The sequence below is a fragment of the Biomphalaria glabrata genome, chromosome 1 (assembly GCF_947242115.1).
Source record: "Biomphalaria glabrata chromosome 1, xgBioGlab47.1, whole genome shotgun sequence".
Lineage (NCBI taxonomy): Eukaryota > Metazoa > Mollusca > Gastropoda > Planorbidae > Biomphalaria > Biomphalaria glabrata.
In genome coordinates this window covers 7,163,823-7,185,206 of record NC_074711.1, presented here as the reverse complement: position 1 = coordinate 7,185,206, position 21,384 = coordinate 7,163,823, and the positions used below count along the sequence as shown (strand labels likewise).

Here is a 21,384-nt window from a genome sequence, read left to right as displayed (position 1 = left end):
AAAGCCATCTGTAGGGGAGGGATTTAAACTCAAAACCCCCAATTGTCTAAGCTGCGCTCAAATAATTTTAGTGTGTAATTTGCTTTTTTATATTGAAGAGGTATTTTTTAGCATTAAAGCACTCTGAAGGGGGGTTTAAACTCAAAACTACTTTTGGCAACGCTCATAGGATTTTGAGTGCGTAATTTGCTATATTTCTTACTTCTTACATTGAAGATGTATTTTTTAGCTTCAAACCCCGCTTGCGGGGGGTTTAAACTCAAAACCCCTTTGGCTACGCTCATAGATTTCTGAGTGTGTAATTTTCTTTTTTTATATTGAAGATGTATTTTTTAGCTTCAAACTCCACTGGAGGGGAGTTTAAACTCAAAACCCCTTTCAATACACTCATAACATGTTGAGTGTATAATTTGCTTTGTTTTTAATATTAAAGAGGTATTTTTTACCTTCAAACCCCGCTGAAGGGGGGTTTAAACTCAAAACTGAGTCAAAATCCAATTCGCTACGCTCATAACATTTTGAGTACGTAATTTGCGTTTTTTTATACCGGGTATTGAAGAGGTATTTTTTAGCTTCAAACCCTACTGAATAGGGGGTGGGGGTTAACTCAAAACCCATTTGGCTACGCTCCTAGAATTTTGAGTGAGTAACTTTCTTTTTTTATATTGAGAGGGGGTTTATCGTAAATTTTGGAGGGGGATTAAAAATCAAAATCTTCCTTAACTGTGCTCGTATTATTTGGGGGATTGTCGTTTGCATTTTTGTTTTGTTTTATAGAAGAGGGGAATTTAACTCAGAAAATCCCTGGTAGGGGGGTTTTAAACTCAAACCACATACCAGACACAGAAATCCTAAAGCTGTCAAACATGAACAGTATTAATGCGACAGTAAAAAGGTCCATGGGCGGGACATGTAGTCCGCATGCCAGACAATCGCCTTCCCAAACGAAATCTGTACGGGGAATTGTGTGCAGGAAAGTGCTCCCAGTGAGGTCAATACAAGCGCTACAAAGACACTCTCAAGAGCTCCTTCAAGGAATGCAATATCGACATTCACGGCTGGGAAGCACTAGCCCTCGACCGCTCCTCTTGGCGTGGATCTGTGAGTCTCGGAGTCTCAAGATTTGAAGCAACAAGAGTGGTCGGGGTGAAAGAGCACCAAACCAATAAAAAGCTGAGAGAAGAAGCAGGCCTATCTGCAACTGGCCTAACCCACCCATGCCACATATGCGGCCGGCTTTTTAAAGCGAGTATTGGACTTTACAGTCATCTTCGAGTCCATAGGAAATGAGAAATGTGCTCATCTTCGACAACGAAGGAGGATATATATATATATATATATAATTTAATTATTTATTATATGCTTAGTGTATATATAAGTTTGGAATGGTGTGATCAGTACACATAACTTCGACTAAAGTACAAAGGCATTCATTTCATTCACCAGTATAGGGGAATATAGTAATATAAATTATAATATCATCATATCATAGAATGACTGATCACAAAGATGTCAAGTTAGTTTTACATTCCATAGCTAGATGCACTCTAAGGAAATCAGTAGAGTGTGCACAGGAGAGCAGGTAAAAATAGGTTCTTGTTTTGTCTATATTATAGTATATCTAGATCTGTGTACAAACCTACAGACTAAAAATTGCCATCAGCAGACAACAGCTTAGCACCGGTGTATGTAAATCTTAATGACAAAATAAGTAAGTCTAGATTGCGTCTTCATTACCGTAATTGGGTCCTTATTACCGGTACCAAAAAAAAAATGCCTAATGAACACTTGCTTAATTTGTATCAAACTTATAAAAGGAAGAATAGAATTAGCACATCAGGGACTGAATTTTTTAAAGTGTTCAAGTCTTTCACTGAAGTTTAAAAAAAAAAAAAAAATAGATGTAGGCCCTATTAGGCCTAGCTACCTAACATTAGTTGGGTAAAAATAACTAGGTGATTAGAGTTTCCTAATCCATTTTATGCTTGTCTAGGTCATACAATTTACTTCTAAATTACAAATATGTTAATTACATAGCATACGACATTCAGTTTAAATAGCTGTAATGGTGTTTTCCATTATTTTTAAGAGCCAAAACAAAAAAATTGTTCTGCTTACAGTAGTTTTAAAAACAGCTTTAGTATACTTTGAATTGAATTCAGTTACAATTTACATTCAATTAACCATTTTTTTTTTTTACAAAGCTTTTATCAATTCTATCTGTCTGATACCAATCTTTCACACTTAATTTTTTTCTTGTTTCTCATTTTCAGATTATGCTGAGTTTGAGTTTATGGTTTAGGCACATCGGCACAATTAAGGCCATGTCGTGCCCGTAATCCTTTAAGGATCACTCTCCCTTTAAATAACAAGGGCTAAATTCTATACAGTTAAATCATTAAACACAAGGTCTATTCACAGTTAAAATAGTAAAGGTAGTAAAAATTTAATAATTTGGTAAAAATCTTATGTAAATATTATATGTTCACAATTCATAAATCAGATCTTGTTAGACAACCCCACCTCCCGGACAAAGCCCAGTACCTTCCCATTATCGAATAGTGTTTTTAAGTTGTGTGCTCTAAAAAATGTCTCCCTGACATCCTGGTATCTGGGGCAATCAATGAGGATATGTTCCACCGTGAGGCGAGAGTCACAGTACTTACAAAGTGGGGGTCAGATCATGCTGAAACTTTGCACAATTATTTATTGTCAAATACAACAAATAAATCATTAAAAAAAAATTTTCCAATGGTTAATTAGTGATTTTTTCTTAATATAAAGGGAAGATAAATCTTCCGGGATTAATAGATATGGCAGTAATTGTTCAGGTTTTTTTTTTACTTATATAAGCTTAGTTGGGTTTTTTTTTTACTTACATAAGCTTAGTTGGGTTTTTTTTTTTGTTTATTTCTTAAATTTCTTTCATAATTGTTTCAGTTTGTGTCAATTTTTTTATTGATGTAGTTCAGATGCAATTTTTTTTATTAATGTAGTTCAGATGCAATTTTTTTTATTAATGTAGTTCAGATGCAATTTTTATTTAGTTTCCTGACATAGCAACCACAATGCTAAATCATGAAGCTACAAAATCAAATAGATAATCTAAAATGAGATTATAAGTTGCTTGGTTGGGTTGATCTTTTAAATTACATTTGCAAACATGATTTATGATGCTGACAAATTTCGCTCATTGTTCAATTTTAAATCACGAAAACCTTAGAATAAGCTTTCCTGTGTTCCACCGTTTTACCAGAGAAGGCCCTATTTATTTATTGTAGTTTGGTTCACTGAAAGAGGAAACCATATTGATTGTAACATTTTCATTACTACCTTTGTTGTATTTTTCACTTGAACCTTGAAGCAGATTAAAAAAGATTTATGTAATGCATTTTTCTCATGAAACTTTGATTCCAAAAATGCTATAGAAATAAATTTCAGCATATGAATTCATCTGGGTCAAAATGCAACATATGCTAAAACAAAAACAAGATTAAATAAAGGAAAAGAACCAGTTTAATGATGTGCTTTATTTTAAGGTACTACAAATATTCAACTGTCGTTAATTAAGCTGCAGTAAAAAAAAATTTAACTTAGTAACAAAATAATAAGCAACATAGTTATAATGTACACTGCTTTCATGAACTGACTCAACCCTTTTAACTTTTAGAACACAAGTGATATCAAATGAGCAACATATACATTTAGACTGTGATATGAAATGAGCAACAAAAACATTTTAACTAAGTAATGTTTACTTCCATTACTGGAGACAAAGGAATAATACTATTCTTTCAACATTGTTACCAACATACTACAGTGAATTCTCACACATTTTATTTATATACATGGCACAAGTCTTTATTGACAGTAAACAACTGATGCCATCATTAATGTAATGTTCAGCTAACAATTGTTTATATTTGAGGGTAGGGGGACTTTAACTGATGATGTCTCATAAGTTCCAAGAAAAAATAGTTTTAATGTAAAACAAAAGTATTAAAATATTATAACATTGATAGTGAAAGCATTTTAAAGTTCTTGAAAATACAGGTTCTAGATTTTAACTCAAAAAAATAATACCAAAAATAAAATTCATGTACTTTTCTGTTTTGTAATATTTGTAGTTTTTGCAAAAAAATTAAATTGCTCAAAAACTCTTTTTCATCATTTAAAAAAAAAAGCTCTAAACTAAATACAAAAAATATATATATTTAATACATTATACTTTACTTAATAAATTGTGTCAATATCCTTAGTTGCAAATGTTTCCTTTGTTATGTTTTTAAGCAGGCTAAAATATTTTAATTATCTTATTGTACAAGATATAACAGACTATGATACTTCATTCAATGCAAGAAGTCTGTCATCTATCAATCACACGCACATGTTCACATAGGCCTGGCCCCTGTTGTGTCTGTTACATTCTCAGCCAAGTTTTGCTGTAACTGAATGAGCCATCGCTTGGTGGTGGTGTCATCTTTTAGACAGTTCTGAAATGTCATATCTTTGAGCTGATCTGGTAAGCACTGACGAAGTGCTTCACGAGCTCTGTAAAAGTATTTTTTGAAATTTACAACAAGTTAAAAAAAATCAGTACCAGTGACTAAAAAAAAAATTTCATTGTACTCAAATTTAAAATAATAGTAACTAGAAAACTGCTTTCATGCCTTCCATATAATTTTGTGAGCCATCATCATTATACTTCAAATAGCCTTGCTACTCAACCATTTCAAATTGCTTGAAAGAATGCAATATATTATCATTATTGATCATAAAACCATGGTGTTTTTTATCTGTACATCCAAGTCAATTAGCAGAATTTTAAAAAAAAATTATTTTTCATCCATTTTTGTGTCTTTGGTTACAAGTAAATATGGACTTTTCAAGGACAGCAACAGAAATCAACTTTTTAAATGAATGGAATAAAGAAAAAAACCTTAGCATTTTAGTTTCTATTATCAAACTGTGAAGTAAAATAAACTCATTATTATTAATATTGGCAAATTAAAAATTGTTTAGAAAATTAAGTTTCAACAACATTGAAGAACTGAGCTTACAATATGTGAAATACCCTCATAAATGTGGACTTCACTAACAAGTAAAGTAACATTGTATGCTATCCATAGTATTCAGTTATTCTGTTGTTTGAACTGTTTTGTCACTTCCTGTTCTGACACATTAAATTAAGTGATTATTGTATTAGGGACTTCAAAAAATGTACTAGAAAGGAAAAATACACCCAGAGTACCTAAGTCTGGGAGTAGGTGCACTTCCAACATGATTTTTTAAAAGATTTTAAATTATTTTACCTTGCATTGTCAGAAAGACGCAGATAGCATCGGACAACATGTTTTAGCAGTCGAGCTGAGGGTTCTTTTGAAAGAGATAGAACCATTTTACCCTGAAAAACAATCATAAAGATTTGCCAATGTCAATTAAGCATGCATTTACAGAAATTTACACAAAGAAATAAACTATTCTGTAGCTTTATTATTGATTACACTAAATTCAAATGTCATACCAAAATCATGGCTACATGTGAAAATCTTTCATAAGTATGGCATATATAAGATAATCCAGTCTCGTCTAAAAGAATTTTCTGTAAGATGAATGTTGCAACCTGTGAAAAAAGTATATTAAGATGACTAAATTGAATAAAGTTCAAGGTTAGTAATCTTGGTGGAGACATTGATTTTTATGCACATCTAAGGGATAATAATTAGTCCTCGCAGCTCTAATTAACCTTTTACCATCACAGAGAAGATACAAGTCACTGATCACAAACACCAACACTCCTTGGTTCCCTTAGCATTTGAATAATTCTGATATTAACTCCACATGTAATATATGAGTGAAATTGATGCATGAATGTACATTTTGTTTGCACTGTATTTGTTATATATAATGCACAATTATAAAACAAATTTCCTCCAGGATAATTAAGATATTACTATTATGTAGCAACTGACATCCAGTGTGAATAAATAGATCATTCTTAATAGTGCTAACCACATGACATCAGCTTAACTTATTATAATAATTTGAAAGGTGCTGAAGACAGGTCTTAAAGTTGAAATTTGATTCTAAGTCAAACTATGGACAAATAATATCAATGATTTCAAAACAACTTACAGTTTTGGAGAGTTCACTTCCTCCTTCCATTATTCTCAAACAAAGGGGAATAATTTCAGTATTGAGAAGAAAATTTATCACTTCTTGTTCATCAGTCTTTGAAAAAAAATTTTTTTTTTTTTTATTTCAATGAAATTATGAAGAATCACATATTATTATTATTATTATTCAAATACAATTATTCAAAGAATTAGTAATATATTACACAAAAATAAATAATTTCAGTATTGAGAAAATTTATCACTTTTTGTTCATCAGTCTTTAAAAAAAATATTTTAATGAAATTTGAAGAGTTACACTTTCCCATACAATTATTCAAAGAATTGGTAATATATTACACAATGAAATGTTACAGCTGGTGCAAACAATGCCAGCCAGCAACGAATTTGGATTTTTGGCTCATCAGCACAATTTAGGCCACGTTGTTGCAGCCAGCAATGAAAATAGTAGGTGTTCATTTAATTAATATAATTTAGTCCAAGGCTATTAACAATAATAGAAGAAAACAAGTTAGCGTGCAATAAGTCAAATGTATGCATTTCAATCTATGTGGTTTCTTTAATTAAAATACCAAAGAGCTTTACTAAACAAGATTGAACTTAAATAACATTTTGACATGAACCAAAGGCACTAAATCTATTACTGTCAAGTTAATGACACTAAATCTATCATTGTTTAGTTAAAGACACTAAATCTATCATTGTTTAGTTTAAGACACTAAATCTATCATTGTTTAGTTAAAGACACTAAATCTATTACTGTTAAGTTAATGACACTAAATCTATCATTGTTTAGTTAAAGACACTAAATCTATCATTGTTTAGTTAAAGACACTAATCTATCATTGTTTAGTATAAGACACTAAATCTATCATTGTTTAGTTTAGGACACTAAATTTATCATTGTTTAGTTGAGGACACTAAATTTATCATTGTTTAGTTTATTGCAGTCTGAAATCATTCCTTCTAAAGAATTTAGTTTTTCAAATTTCTAGTTATGTCCCCTGGGGCATGGTGATGAGAAGTAAAGGGCTCTGTTTCTAAGCCTAGAGATATAAATTTCATATCCCTGTGAAGCCTTGGATTTTTGAACTTCTGGATTTTATGGACAACTGCCCCACTAAAGGGTTTTGGCATACATTGAGTAAGAAAATGCGTTTGGTTGTTGTGTTAGCAACATGACACCTTCATAAACTGTCAGCCATAGAAACAGATGAGCTGATCATATGCTCTCATAGATTAAAAAGTCTGAAAAGGGTACCTACTTATGTCCTTAAAAGTGAAATATATTTAAATCAGTTCAGAAAACATCCATAACTGTTGCTCATATTTTTACATTTGGTATTATACTACGCACCATCATTACATTTTCAAAAAGATTTTTTTCTCTTAATAAAATGTTTACGATGTTCCTTCAGGGTCAAAGGCAATTTACATCCTAGCCCAGACATCCTGCAGGACAAATGGGATGGCAGCAGGCAAGGTATGAGCCCGGATCCACTGAGACAACAAAATGACAGTCCAGCATGCAAACCGCATGACCAGGCAGCAATCTTAAGATCTTATTACCTTCACTAATGCACCAATTACTCCAAGGCTTGTGAGACGTAAATATTCAAATGGACGAGTTTTACTGACAGTATGAAGAAACGGGTACAAAAACAATGGAATATGAGCTGTTCAGAAGAAAAAAATACAGAAAAGATTGAAATGAAAAAGTCACATGGTTTTGAAAATTTAAATTAACTGAACACATATTTCTGTTCACTGTTACTTTTGTAAATTTCTTTCTTTTATTTTAAGCTTGAATGTGAGATCATAAAGTATCCTGCCAATCCCACTCAGAGCAGAAACAATGTCATCAGCTGTGACATGTCCCAAAAAATCTGTTGTCAATTAAGTGACACTTTTACTGTCATACCAGAAGCTCAAGATAACATCCATTTGTTGTTGTTGTTTTTTTGTTATCAATGTGTTCTTAAAGATTCATTGACAGTTTCTTTTATTTTTATAAAACATTTTTAAATGGCTACATTGAGTGAAATGATTCCTACCTTTCAATTAAATACAACTACAAATGAATTTTTAACTATATTACTTTAGGCATGGGGCCAACCTAATAGATCTAGATTTAGTCATCATAAACCTATTTAAGAACATTTTCATAACCTTTTGACTTGTAGTTTTAATTCTCCCTCACTTTTCTAATGAGAGCATCCTAATTGAAAACAAAATGATAGCTCTGGTCCTTACATTGGGTAGGACAAAACTAAGCATGGTAGAGGAAAGTAAGACCAAACTCTGGTAAGGGAAAGTAAGACCAAACTCTGGTAGAGGAAAGTAAGACCAAACTCTGGTCAGGGAAAGTAAGACCAAACTCTGGTAGAGAAAAGTAAGACCAAACTCTGGTAAGGGAAAGTAAGACCAAACTCTGGTAAGGGAAAGTAAGACCAAACTCTGGTAGAGAAAAGTAAGACCAAACTCTGGTAAGGGAAAGTAAGACCAAACTCTGGTAGTGGAAAGTAAGACCAAACTCTGGTAGAGAAAAGTAAGACCAAACTCTGGTAAGGGAAAGTAAGACCAAACTCTGGTAGTGGAAAGTAAGACCAAACTCTGGTAGAGGAAAGTAAGACCAAACTCTGGTAGGGGAAAGTAAGACCAAACTCTGGTAAGGGAAAGTAAGACCAAACTCTGGTAGGGAAAAGTAAGACCAAACTCTGGTAAGGGAAAGTAAGACCAAACTCTGGTAAGGGAAAGTAAGACCAAACTCTGGTAAGGGAAAGTAAGACCAAACTCTGGTAGAGGAAAGTAAGACCAAACTCTGGTAGAGGAAAGTAAGACCAAACTCTGGTAAGGGAAAGTAAGACCAAACTCTGGTAGGGAAAAGTAAGACCAAACTCTGGTAAGGGAAAGTAAGACCAAACTCTGGTAAGGAAAAGTAAGACCAAACTCTGGTAGGGAAAAGTAAGACCAAACTCTGGTAAGGGAAAGTAAGACCAAACTCTGGTAAGGAAAAGTAAGACCAAACTCTGGTAAGGGAATGTAAGACCAAACTCTGGTAAGGGAAAGTAAGACCAAACTCTGGTAGGGGAAAGTAAGACCAAACTCTGGTAGGGAAAAGTAAGACCAAACTCTGGTAAGGGAAAGTAAGACCAAACTCTGGTAAGGAAAAGTAAGACCAAACTCTGGTAAGGGAAAGTAAGACCAAACTCTGGTAAGGGAAAGTAAGACCAAACTCTGGTAGGGAAAAGTAAGACCAAACTCTGGTAAGGGAAAGTAAGACCAAACTCTGGTAAGGGAAAGTAAGACCAAACTCTGGTAAGGGAAAGTAAGACCAAACTCTGGTAGAGAAAAGTAAGACCAAACTCTGGTAAGGGAAAGTAAGACCAAACTCTGGTAGTGGAAAGTAAGACCAAACTCTGGTAGAGAAAAGTAAGACCAAACTCTGGTAAGGGAAAGTAAGACCAAACTCTGGTAGTGGAAAGTAAGACCAAACTCTGGTAGAGGAAAGTAAGACCAAACTCTGGTAGGGGAAAGTAAGACCAAACTCTGGTAAGGGAAAGTAAGACCAAACTCTGGTAGGGAAAAGTAAGACCAAACTCTGGTAAGGGAAAGTAAGACCAAACTCTGGTAAGGGAAAGTAAGACCAAACTCTGGTAAGGGAAAGTAAGACCAAACTCTGGTAGAGGAAAGTAAGACCAAACTCTGGTAGAGGAAAGTAAGACCAAACTCTGGTAAGGGAAAGTAAGACCAAACTCTGGTAGGGAAAAGTAAGACCAAACTCTGGTAAGGGAAAGTAAGACCAAACTCTGGTAAGGAAAAGTAAGACCAAACTCTGGTAGGGAAAAGTAAGACCAAACTCTGGTAAGGGAAAGTAAGACCAAACTCTGGTAAGGAAAAGTAAGACCAAACTCTGGTAAGGGAATGTAAGACCAAACTCTGGTAAGGGAAAGTAAGACCAAACTCTGGTAGGGGAAAGTAAGACCAAACTCTGGTAGGGAAAAGTAAGACCAAACTCTGGTAAGGGAAAGTAAGACCAAACTCTGGTAAGGAAAAGTAAGACCAAACTCTGGTAAGGGAAAGTAAGACCAAACTCTGGTAAGGGAAAGTAAGACCAAACTCTGGTAGGGAAAAGTAAGACCAAACTCTGGTAAGGGAAAGTAAGACCAAACTCTGGTAAGGAAAAGTAAGACCAAACTCTGGTAAGGGAAAGTAAGACCAAACTCTGGTAGGGAAAAGTAAGACCAAACTCTGGTAAGGGAAAGTAAGACCAAACTCTGGTAAGGAAAAGTAAGACCAAACTCTGGTAAGGGAAAGTAAGACCAAACTCTGGTAAGGGAAAGTAAGACCAAACTCTGGTAGGGGAAAGTAAGACCAAACTCTGGTAAGGGAAAGTAAAACCAAACTCTGGTAGGGGAAAGTAAGACCAAACTCTGGTAGGGGAAAGTCGGAGGATATTCCAGCTACCGTCGCCTCAGCGTGGCGCCTCCATGGATACGTCCGCCAGGGGATGCGGATAGGCTAAGAATGGTAGCGCACATAGCTCTCAGTGAGCTACCACTAGTACGGTCGAGAGACTGTACACTGCACGTGGTAGGGATGTAACAAAGGCTCGCTAACCCGTCCAACCCCCCACTGATTCGTTCCCCAATGGGGGCCATACGCGCTGTGATGGACCCTCGCACGGGTTCGGTGGGACATTATAGGCATACGAAAGGCCCCCACGCGGCTCGGCCTCCGGCCTCGCACGAGAGGGGGATACTCGTGTGGGGCTCAAGGGGGTCGTGTCCAGCGACATACCGGACGAGAGTACATGATCATTTCGGATAAGGCAGGATTTCGGACAGAGGGATTGGTGAAGAGCCGATGCCTCATCCTGGCCATGGATAAAAGCCTTTCCTTGGTCAAGAGGTCCATAAAAGGGAACCGGAAGTTCTCGGACCTTCAGGACATCTGACTCAGGTAGGGGAAAGTAACTGGTAGGGGAAAGTAAGACAAAACTCTGGTAGGGGAAAGTAACTGGTAGGGGAAAGTAAGACAAAACTCTGGTAGGGGAAAGTAAGACAAAACTCTGGTAGGGGAAAGTAACTGGTAGGGGAAAGTAAGACAAAACTCTGGTAGGGGAAAGTAACTGGTAGGGGAAAGTAAGACAAAACTCTGGTAGGGGAAAGTAACTGGTAGGGGAAAGTAAGACAAAACTCTGGTGGGGGAAAGTAAGACAAAACTCTGGTAGGGGAAAGTAAGACAAAACTCTGGTAGGGGAAAGTAAGACAAAACTCTGGTAGGGGAAAGTAAGACAAAACTCTGGTAGGGGAAAGTAAGACAAAACTCTGGTAGGGGAAAGTAAGACAAAACTCTGGTAGGGGAAAGTAAGACAAAACTCTGGTAGGGAAAAGTAAGACAAAACTCTGGTAGGGAAAAGTAAGACAAAACTCTGGTAGGGGAAAGTAAGACCAAACTCTGGTAGGGAAAAGTAAGACCAAACTCTGGTAGTGGAAAGTAAGACCAAACTCTGGTAGAGAAAAGTAAGACCAAACTCTGGTAAGGGAAAGTAAGACCAAACTCTGGTAGTGGAAAGTAAGACCAAACTCTGGTAGAGGAAAGTAAGACCAAACTCTGGTAGGGGAAAGTAAGACCAAACTCTGGTAAGGGAAAGTAAGACCAAACTCTGGTAGGGAAAAGTAAGACCAAACTCTGGTAAGGGAAAGTAAGACCAAACTCTGGTAAGGGAAAGTAAGACCAAACTCTGGTAAGGGAAAGTAAGACCAAACTCTGGTAGAGGAAAGTAAGACCAAACTCTGGTAGAGGAAAGTAAGACCAAACTCTGGTAAGGGAAAGTAAGACCAAACTCTGGTAGGGAAAAGTAAGACCAAACTCTGGTAAGGGAAAGTAAGACCAAACTCTGGTAAGGAAAAGTAAGACCAAACTCTGGTAGGGAAAAGTAAGACCAAACTCTGGTAAGGGAAAGTAAGACCAAACTCTGGTAAGGAAAAGTAAGACCAAACTCTGGTAAGGGAATGTAAGACCAAACTCTGGTAAGGGAAAGTAAGACCAAACTCTGGTAGGGGAAAGTAAGACCAAACTCTGGTAGGGAAAAGTAAGACCAAACTCTGGTAAGGGAAAGTAAGACCAAACTCTGGTAAGGAAAAGTAAGACCAAACTCTGGTAAGGGAAAGTAAGACCAAACTCTGGTAAGGGAAAGTAAGACCAAACTCTGGTAGGGAAAAGTAAGACCAAACTCTGGTAAGGGAAAGTAAGACCAAACTCTGGTAAGGGAAAGTAAGACCAAACTCTGGTAAGGGAAAGTAAGACCAAACTCTGGTAGAGAAAAGTAAGACCAAACTCTGGTAAGGGAAAGTAAGACCAAACTCTGGTAGTGGAAAGTAAGACCAAACTCTGGTAGAGAAAAGTAAGACCAAACTCTGGTAAGGGAAAGTAAGACCAAACTCTGGTAGTGGAAAGTAAGACCAAACTCTGGTAGAGGAAAGTAAGACCAAACTCTGGTAGGGGAAAGTAAGACCAAACTCTGGTAAGGGAAAGTAAGACCAAACTCTGGTAGGGAAAAGTAAGACCAAACTCTGGTAAGGGAAAGTAAGACCAAACTCTGGTAAGGGAAAGTAAGACCAAACTCTGGTAAGGGAAAGTAAGACCAAACTCTGGTAGAGGAAAGTAAGACCAAACTCTGGTAGAGGAAAGTAAGACCAAACTCTGGTAAGGGAAAGTAAGACCAAACTCTGGTAGGGAAAAGTAAGACCAAACTCTGGTAAGGGAAAGTAAGACCAAACTCTGGTAAGGAAAAGTAAGACCAAACTCTGGTAGGGAAAAGTAAGACCAAACTCTGGTAAGGGAAAGTAAGACCAAACTCTGGTAAGGAAAAGTAAGACCAAACTCTGGTAAGGGAATGTAAGACCAAACTCTGGTAAGGGAAAGTAAGACCAAACTCTGGTAGGGGAAAGTAAGACCAAACTCTGGTAGGGAAAAGTAAGACCAAACTCTGGTAAGGGAAAGTAAGACCAAACTCTGGTAAGGAAAAGTAAGACCAAACTCTGGTAAGGGAAAGTAAGACCAAACTCTGGTAAGGGAAAGTAAGACCAAACTCTGGTAGGGAAAAGTAAGACCAAACTCTGGTAAGGGAAAGTAAGACCAAACTCTGGTAAGGAAAAGTAAGACCAAACTCTGGTAAGGGAAAGTAAGACCAAACTCTGGTAGGGAAAAGTAAGACCAAACTCTGGTAAGGGAAAGTAAGACCAAACTCTGGTAAGGAAAAGTAAGACCAAACTCTGGTAAGGGAAAGTAAGACCAAACTCTGGTAAGGGAAAGTAAGACCAAACTCTGGTAGGGGAAAGTAAGACCAAACTCTGGTAAGGGAAAGTAAAACCAAACTCTGGTAGGGGAAAGTAAGACCAAACTCTGGTAGGGGAAAGTCGGAGGATATTCCAGCTACCGTCGCCTCAGCGTGGCGCCTCCATGGATACGTCCGCCAGGGGATGCGGATAGGCTAAGAATGGTAGCGCACATAGCTCTCAGTGAGCTACCACTAGTACGGTCGAGAGACTGTACACTGCACGTGGTAGGGATGTAACAAAGGCTCGCTAACCCGTCCAACCCCCCACTGATTCGTTCCCCAATGGGGGCCATACGCGCTGTGATGGACCCTCGCACGGGTTCGGTGGGACATTATAGGCATACGAAAGGCCCCCACGCGGCTCGGCCTCCGGCCTCGCACGAGAGGGGGATACTCGTGTGGGGCTCAAGGGGGTCGTGTCCAGCGACATACCGGACGAGAGTACATGATCATTTCGGATAAGGCAGGATTTCGGACAGAGGGATTGGTGAAGAGCCGATGCCTCATCCTGGCCATGGATAAAAGCCTTTCCTTGGTCAAGAGGTCCATAAAAGGGAACCGGAAGTTCTCGGACCTTCAGGACATCTGACTCAGGTAGGGGAAAGTAACTGGTAGGGGAAAGTAAGACAAAACTCTGGTAGGGGAAAGTAACTGGTAGGGGAAAGTAAGACAAAACTCTGGTAGGGGAAAGTAAGACAAAACTCTGGTAGGGGAAAGTAACTGGTAGGGGAAAGTAAGACAAAACTCTGGTAGGGGAAAGTAACTGGTAGGGGAAAGTAAGACAAAACTCTGGTAGGGGAAAGTAACTGGTAGGGGAAAGTAAGACAAAACTCTGGTGGGGGAAAGTAAGACAAAACTCTGGTAGGGGAAAGTAAGACAAAACTCTGGTAGGGGAAAGTAAGACAAAACTCTGGTAGGGGAAAGTAAGACAAAACTCTGGTAGGGGAAAGTAAGACAAAACTCTGGTAGGGGAAAGTAAGACAAAACTCTGGTAGGGGAAAGTAAGACAAAACTCTGGTAGGGAAAAGTAAGACAAAACTCTGGTAGGGAAAAGTAAGACAAAACTCTGGTAGGGGAAAGTAAGACCAAACTCTGGTAGGGAAAAGTAAGACCAAACTCTGGTAGGGGAAGTAAGACCAAACTAAGTTGAGGGTGAAGGCCATGCTGGGGAAGGCAGTGGGGCTGTAAAATTCTAACTGCTCATAAAACCTTTTGATATTAGGCTTTTTTTTGTTAACTTTTCCCAACAGAATAAAATCTACAACTTGCATCTATCTAACTTTTAAATTTTGTTTTGAATTATGAATTAAAAAAAAAACAACTCTCAGGCAAAATGTTCTTTTTGAAATGCTTATTTCAGCCAAAATAATATTTAAGGAGTTTTCCTGGTTTCCATGTTTTGTGACAACCCTGTATACTGAATGACACATTTGACAGTTATGTAACAGAACAAACTACAGTACTTGAATACTTTTCTTTGACAATTTTACCTGCAAGAAAGACAGATCTTGTCTCTGGGTGTGAAGCCACGCATTGTAACAGAGCTAAAGCATTACACACTCTGTTAGACTGGGATGCCTAAAAAAAATTGAAATCGAAAAATAATTTTTTTTTATTAAGTTAAAAAAATATGAAATTTGTTTTTTTTAAATACATGACTAATTAAATTTAATACCGATACTCACAGTAAGAACTGGTGGAAGTATACAAGGGTAGATTTGAATGATTTCTTGTAAAAGTGCTGCTATTGTCCCAAATGAATGCCATAGTAAAGGGGCTAGATCATTCACTGTCTCACGCTTTTTGCTTTAAAAGAAAAATGATGAAACTAATAATAGAAAATCATATATCACTCCATTTATGTGAGTTTGATCCTTGAATACATAACATCTTGTTTACAACTGGGCGATTGTGAGCTAAGATCAAAATATATGAGGGTGGAATGTTATTCAATGTCCTTTCCACAAAGCCACGTTATGTCCACCTCAGTTCTACCTTTTACTTTTAAAAATAAATATATTTTTAAAAATGAAATTGAGCACAAACAAACAAAAAATGTAATTTCTTTGGTTATAGATCTAGACTCAAGATTTAGCTCTAAAAGAGCTCTCATTAAAAACTGATGAAATCATGTGTCTGTTCAAAGGAATACCATAACTACCATAGCATTGCATCATTTTAGTCATTGAAATCATCTAAATTGCTTTTGGAAAAACTCAAAAATACTTAAATAGTAACCATGAAAAGAGAGCAAGGTACCTTAATTCTAAAAGAGCATTTTCTCTAGTCTCAGGTGATGATAAGTCATTGATCCATTGATATATCCTTTCTCTGTCAACAACAGGCATAGTTGGCTGAGGCATCATGCCCCGCTATAAAGAAATAAAGATTGTTTTTTTTTAATATAATGTAGCATAGTCTTTTAATGATAATGGCTGATGTTTTCAATTTTAAAATAACTTTAACTCTATCTCCGTAAATATTTTTCCACATTCTGAGCAAATTGTTCATTTTTCACATTTGTACATACTACCCTCTTATAATTAAACTTCAATAACATTTTTGTTTGTCATCAAAAAATGTTACATTTGGTATAGAAGTATGGGAGAATGCATTCTCTTTTCATATAACACAAATTATAGTTTATAAAACCAAAAATTAATTTAATTTATTGGGGTCAAATCAACGATGGTATCGTTAATTAGGAGAGAAAAGAGTTAAGTAAGGTTTTCATTTTCATTTTATTTTAGCTTTAACAAATAATTTTTTAACTCCATATCATAATAAAAGTTTCATTTTTATGTTAATAAAGATTTACCAATATTTTTTTTTAAATACTTTTCAGTACCCAATACCGTTTGCAGTAATGTTTTTAAAAGTAAAAACATATAGTTTCATTTCTATATAATTTTCCAGCATATATTTTCTTTATATTGTGGGACTATGTCTGTTACACAGATGCAATCATATGTGACATAAGATTTATGGACACATATTTCTATTACTAGAAAAAATCTACATTGCACTCTGTATTATGTGTTGGTGAAACTTCAAGCTATATGCAGTCATGCAGAGAGCAAGGTAAGATGGACCAGATGTAAAACTTGTAACGCATTAAACATTTCTAAGACTAATGCCAAGCTTATGCAAACATAGCTAGCCATGTTGAGCATTCCCATAATAAGGCTTCCAAAAAAAATATTTCACACTGGGATATTTCATAGATGTGTCGATTCAAGTGATTCTAACTTTTCAATTAACTATTTTGAAAATATTTTACAACCAAGTCAACAAGTAAGCATGTGTTGTCCTCTTTCTCATTGAGTCTTTCATTTAGGTATCATTTCAGCTATAATTTCTAGCAATAAACAAGGGAGATTTGACATACCTTTTTTTTAACCATTTATATTTAAGACAATGCGTTCAATGTGTCATTTTTATGTTTGTCCATAGAAAGAACCTGACTGTAGAACTTTTGTTTATCATTCACAATACATTAGCCTACTTTTGAATTTCATGAGAAGCATTTGTGACATATGAACTAGACAGAATAGCTTTGTTGAAAAAACAAATCACTATAAAGCTCAACATTTCTTATTTTGGAAACCATTTTTACAAAGCTTATATCAGCTCACTCTGTCTGTCTAGTAAAAAGTGTATGCAAGTTATTTCTCCTACACCCATTCTAGGATCAAGCTGAAACTTCTCACAATTATTCATTGACATAGACAGACAGGAATCAATAAAAAAAAAAAGTAACCAATTAGACAATTAATTACTGGTAATTTATTATTTTGTTTAATACAACAAGAGAAACTAATATATCAGTTTTCACATATGTTTAAATTTGTTGGGTTAAGTCCCCTTAAATGATACTCTCTGATCAAGTTGATACTTTAAACTATTTATTGTACCTAACAAAATAAGAATCAATAAACAAAAATACTCAATTAGTCAAATTAATCATTGGTTATTAATTATTTTATTTGATATCAAATAAGGGAAATAGCTTGTACATTTTTGGTATAGTTTTAAGGACGGAGTTCTTCTCCTTTAGATAAGCTTTGTTTATGTTTATTTAAAAGTTTTTTTTTTTTAATTTTACTTGTTATTTTATAAAGTCTAAGCTACAGACACGTAGAACGATCATACATTGACAAAAACAGAGTTGCAGTTCTAAAACACTTACTACTTGTTGTTGTGACAGAGGATTCATGACATGTAAGTTCTCCAGTTTGACTCAGTTTCAGTATACAAGAGCTCTCATTTCTGTCAATACAAAAATTAACAAAACCCTTATTACCTTGACCTATTAAGGGAAACAAAAAAAAGCTTCCATATTTGAACACATAAAAGAAAGAAGAGATTTAAAAAATGAATGTTTGGAATTAAATCAAAGTCTTTACCAGGAAGAAAAAAAACAACCACCAAATGGATTTTTTGTAATAAAATATCATAGACAATGCTAGATCTAGATCTATAATATATTTTTGTTTGTTATGGATGTTTTCTTTTTATTAATTAAAAAAGTTAATTTTTTTTTTTATTATGTCAGCCTAGTAAACCTAAAACTTTAAAGCTAGAGAGTAGATCAGTGAGTTGGTTTCAGACTGACTGAGTATCATACAACTATAGACATTTTGACATTAGTTATTTATTTGATATATATAGATCTAGTCAAGACTCTCTAGAATCTAGATATTTGATTCTGACTAGAATCTAGATCAGTGTTTCCCAAACCTTTTTCCTTAATCAAAAATTAAATTTCATTTTTTTTTCTTTAATTATAAGCAGAAATATATTTTAGACAAAATATAATTTCATATATATGATTTCATAATTAAACATAAAGCTGGGGCAATGCTTATCAAATTCTATATTATGATTAAGATTTTAAAACATTATAAAAAATGCAGTTACTCTAGAATATTATTTTATGATTGGGGTCGCCGTGTGGTGGGGAAAAGTAAAAAGGTCGCCAAGCTAAAAAGGTTCAGAACTAAGCCTAGATCAAGTTTAAATCTAGTAAAAATTATCTAAACTATACATTATTATTCATACAATAGATTGTGACTAGATCTAGCTAATATTTTAATTCTCTACTAATAATCTTATAGTTATACTAGAGTCTAGATTCTATGAAATTCTAAACTACTAGATCAGATATAAAATCAGTTTTTAGATAAGATGACAGATCTAGAATCTCTAACAGCTCTAACTAAACTAAAACTCTACCTATAGTCTCTACTAAAATAGTACTAGGCTAGATCTAGTACTTTTATATTTAGATTTTAGAGAAAAGAGTGACTTTAAGTCATAAGAGTCTAGATTCTAGGTAAGTCTATGTCTTCTATGTCTTGTCTGACTTTATCAAATTATAATCTACAACTAGATCTAATATTACTACCTAGCTAGATAAAGTTAATCATTAATAAGATAATGATAATTATTATAATAATAAAAAATTATTATTTTTGTTAGGGTGTTGGGAGTTGACGCCATAACTGCCCATTAGAAGTGGCATCACTAGAGGGTGACACCCACAGGGGATGAAGCCCAAGCGGGAAAAAATGCCCTTTTGCAATAGCAGACAGATCTAGAATCTACACTCTAGTAATATTTCACTATAATTAAATAGATCTATATACTAGACCTAAGCCTAATAATAGATTTTAAATAGATCTAAATAATCTAATCATGATCTACTCTAGAATCTAAATCTATAGTATGGACATAGATTTCATCATCATGATCCCTCATCTTTCCTTTGAGTTCCTCAATGTACATAGGGCCTCCGTAAAAATACGCCACTCTACACGGTCTCTTGCTACTTTTTTTATGGCTTCCCAGCCCTTTTCGGTCCTCTCTGCTTCCTCTAGTATACTGCGTCACCATGTTCTTTTTGGTCTTCCTCTGCGTTTTGTTCCTTGGGGGTTCTACTCTAACTACTCTAAGGCCTGCCTAGCTATGTTGTTGGTATCTTTTCTCAGGGTGTGACCAAACCATCTCCACTTCCTCTCTAAGATCTGCACCTCTATATTTTTCTGTCCACTCATCTCCCACAGTTTGGACATACATCTAAACTCTAGATTCTAAATCTAATATTTATTAGTAGATGAAGACGAAGTCAAGATCTAGATCTAGAATCTAAATTCTAGATCTAGACTCTTAAAAGTCTCTTGTCTTAGATTATGTCAATTAGATCTATGATTATTCATTATTATTTACTTATACTTGTATAGAGATACTTCAAGATACTTGAGATAGTCAATATGAATACAAATAAGTCATATCTAGAATCTAGATCTGGTAATTTCCACATTAGATTTAGAATTTAGATCTAGATCTATCATCTCTAAATTCTAGTATCTAGAATAATCTAGATACCTTCTTAACTTAATATCTATAGTCTAACTAGAACTCGATCTCGTCTGAGACGTCTGTCTGACTTAGATTCTAGTCATAAGTCATAGAGTTGACAGAGTACAGAGACTGAGTGAGTCTCTGAGAGAGTTAGACTGTCTTAGTCGTCTTAGAAGTTAGATTCTAGTGTAGATCTAGTTTTACTAGATCTAGATCTACTAGTCTAGTTTTAGAGTACTCACAAATTTAAATTGACATTCGTTATGATTCGTTAGATTAGAATTAGACTCTATTCTATTTCTTGTTTCTATGCCAAGTATGCTTATTTGATTAGTTTCTAGATCTAGAGTTACTTAGTAGAGTACTGTAAATGTGTGTTTAGTAAAAAAAAATGTTGATAGTGGGTAGTTGAACAGATCTCAGTTTCTGTTTTTGATCCTAGTGCGACTGTACCGCAGTTAATATTGACTATCAATCAGTTCGCCGTATCCGTCATTGTACTTATTTTTTAAAAGACGTATAATTGCAAGAAAACAACATTTTTGACACCCCATAACAAGTGTCACCATTCTCGCGATTCATTTGTTTTAAGATGTTATTTTGAAAACAAAATATGTTTATTTGAAAAAGTATATCTAGATCTAGTCTAGATTCTATATGTGCTTTCGAGAGCTAGTGCTTCCCAGCCGTGAATGTCGATATCTTATCTTATATAATACAGACGTTACTTCGGTACTTCATGGAACGCCTATTTATATCGCACTACTTCAAGGAGCTCTTGAGAGTGACTTTATAGCGCTTGTATTGACCTCCCTTGAGCCCTTTCCTGCACACAACTCCCCGAACAGAATTCGTTTGGGAAGGCGATTGTCTGGCATGCGGACTAGCTCTCGATCGCTCCTCACGGTGTGAAGCTGTGAGTCTCGAATATCAGTCTCGAGATTTGAAGCAAGAAGAGTGGCCAGGATGAAAGAGCGCCGAACCAACAAAAAGCTGAGAGAAGAAGCAGGCCTATCTGCAACTGACCAAACCTAACCATGCCACGTATGGGGTCGGCTTTTTTAAAGCGAGGAATGGACTTTACAGTCATCTTCAAGTCCATTGGATATTAGAAATCTTCGATCCCGAAGGAGGAGCTATAGCCTATATAATATGTGCTTTACACTCATACCCGCACGTCTAGATTTTCTAGTCGACTATATATACTCGATCTAATACTACTTATACTCTTATAGTATAGGCCCGGACTTATAGCTTCTCAGCCTTACCATGCGGTAGCGCGCTGGACTGTCGTTCGGATTTATCGACGGTCGAGGGTTCAAACCCTGCCCACTCCCATCCCCCGTCGTCCTGCGGGAGGTTTGGACTAGGAAGTAAACTATCTTCAACTCTGAATGAACATCCGAAACATGTAAAACATTTTAAAACATTTTTTTGAGCATAGGTAACAGTCGTTAGAGGAGACGATCAGCGCCAATATGGAAGCAAAAAAGAACCCCCTAAAGCAGCGGTTCTCAACCTTTCAAGCTCGGCGACCCCTTT

The 21,384-nt window shown here is 35.6% G+C and overlaps 1 protein-coding gene across 1 annotated transcript; it reads right to left on the bottom strand.

The window, feature by feature from the left end:
- Positions 1 to 3,512: 3,512 nt before the first annotated feature.
- LOC106060703 (CCR4-NOT transcription complex subunit 9-like) lies at positions 3,513 to 20,294 on the bottom strand. The gene is made up of 10 exons (XM_013218684.2): positions 20,085 to 20,294; positions 17,669 to 17,748; positions 15,739 to 15,851; positions 15,165 to 15,285; positions 14,970 to 15,057; positions 7,704 to 7,810; positions 6,136 to 6,231; positions 5,525 to 5,623; positions 5,313 to 5,404; positions 3,513 to 4,551 (listed from the first exon to the last, which is right to left on the bottom strand). Exons 2-10 carry the CDS (start codon positions 17,693 to 17,695, stop codon positions 4,392 to 4,394), a joined length of 903 nt encoding a protein of 300 aa, XP_013074138.1. The 5' UTR covers positions 17,696 to 17,748; positions 20,085 to 20,294; the 3' UTR covers positions 3,513 to 4,391.
- Between the last annotated feature and the right edge of the window lie 1,090 nt (positions 20,295 to 21,384).

Bases quoted from the DNA above. Each gene is read 5' to 3' on its own strand.
- LOC106060703 (XM_013218684.2), bottom strand. From the start codon at position 17,695: ATGAATCCTCTGTCACAACAACAAGTA. The intron at 15,286-15,738 runs GTACCTTGCTCT...TTTCTTTTAAAG, and splicing joins AATGCTCTTTTAGAATTAAG to CAAAAAGCGTGAGACAGTGA. The intron at 4,552-5,312 runs GTAAAATAATTT...ATACTTTTACAG, and splicing joins CGTCTTTCTGACAATGCAAG to AGCTCGTGAAGCACTTCGTC.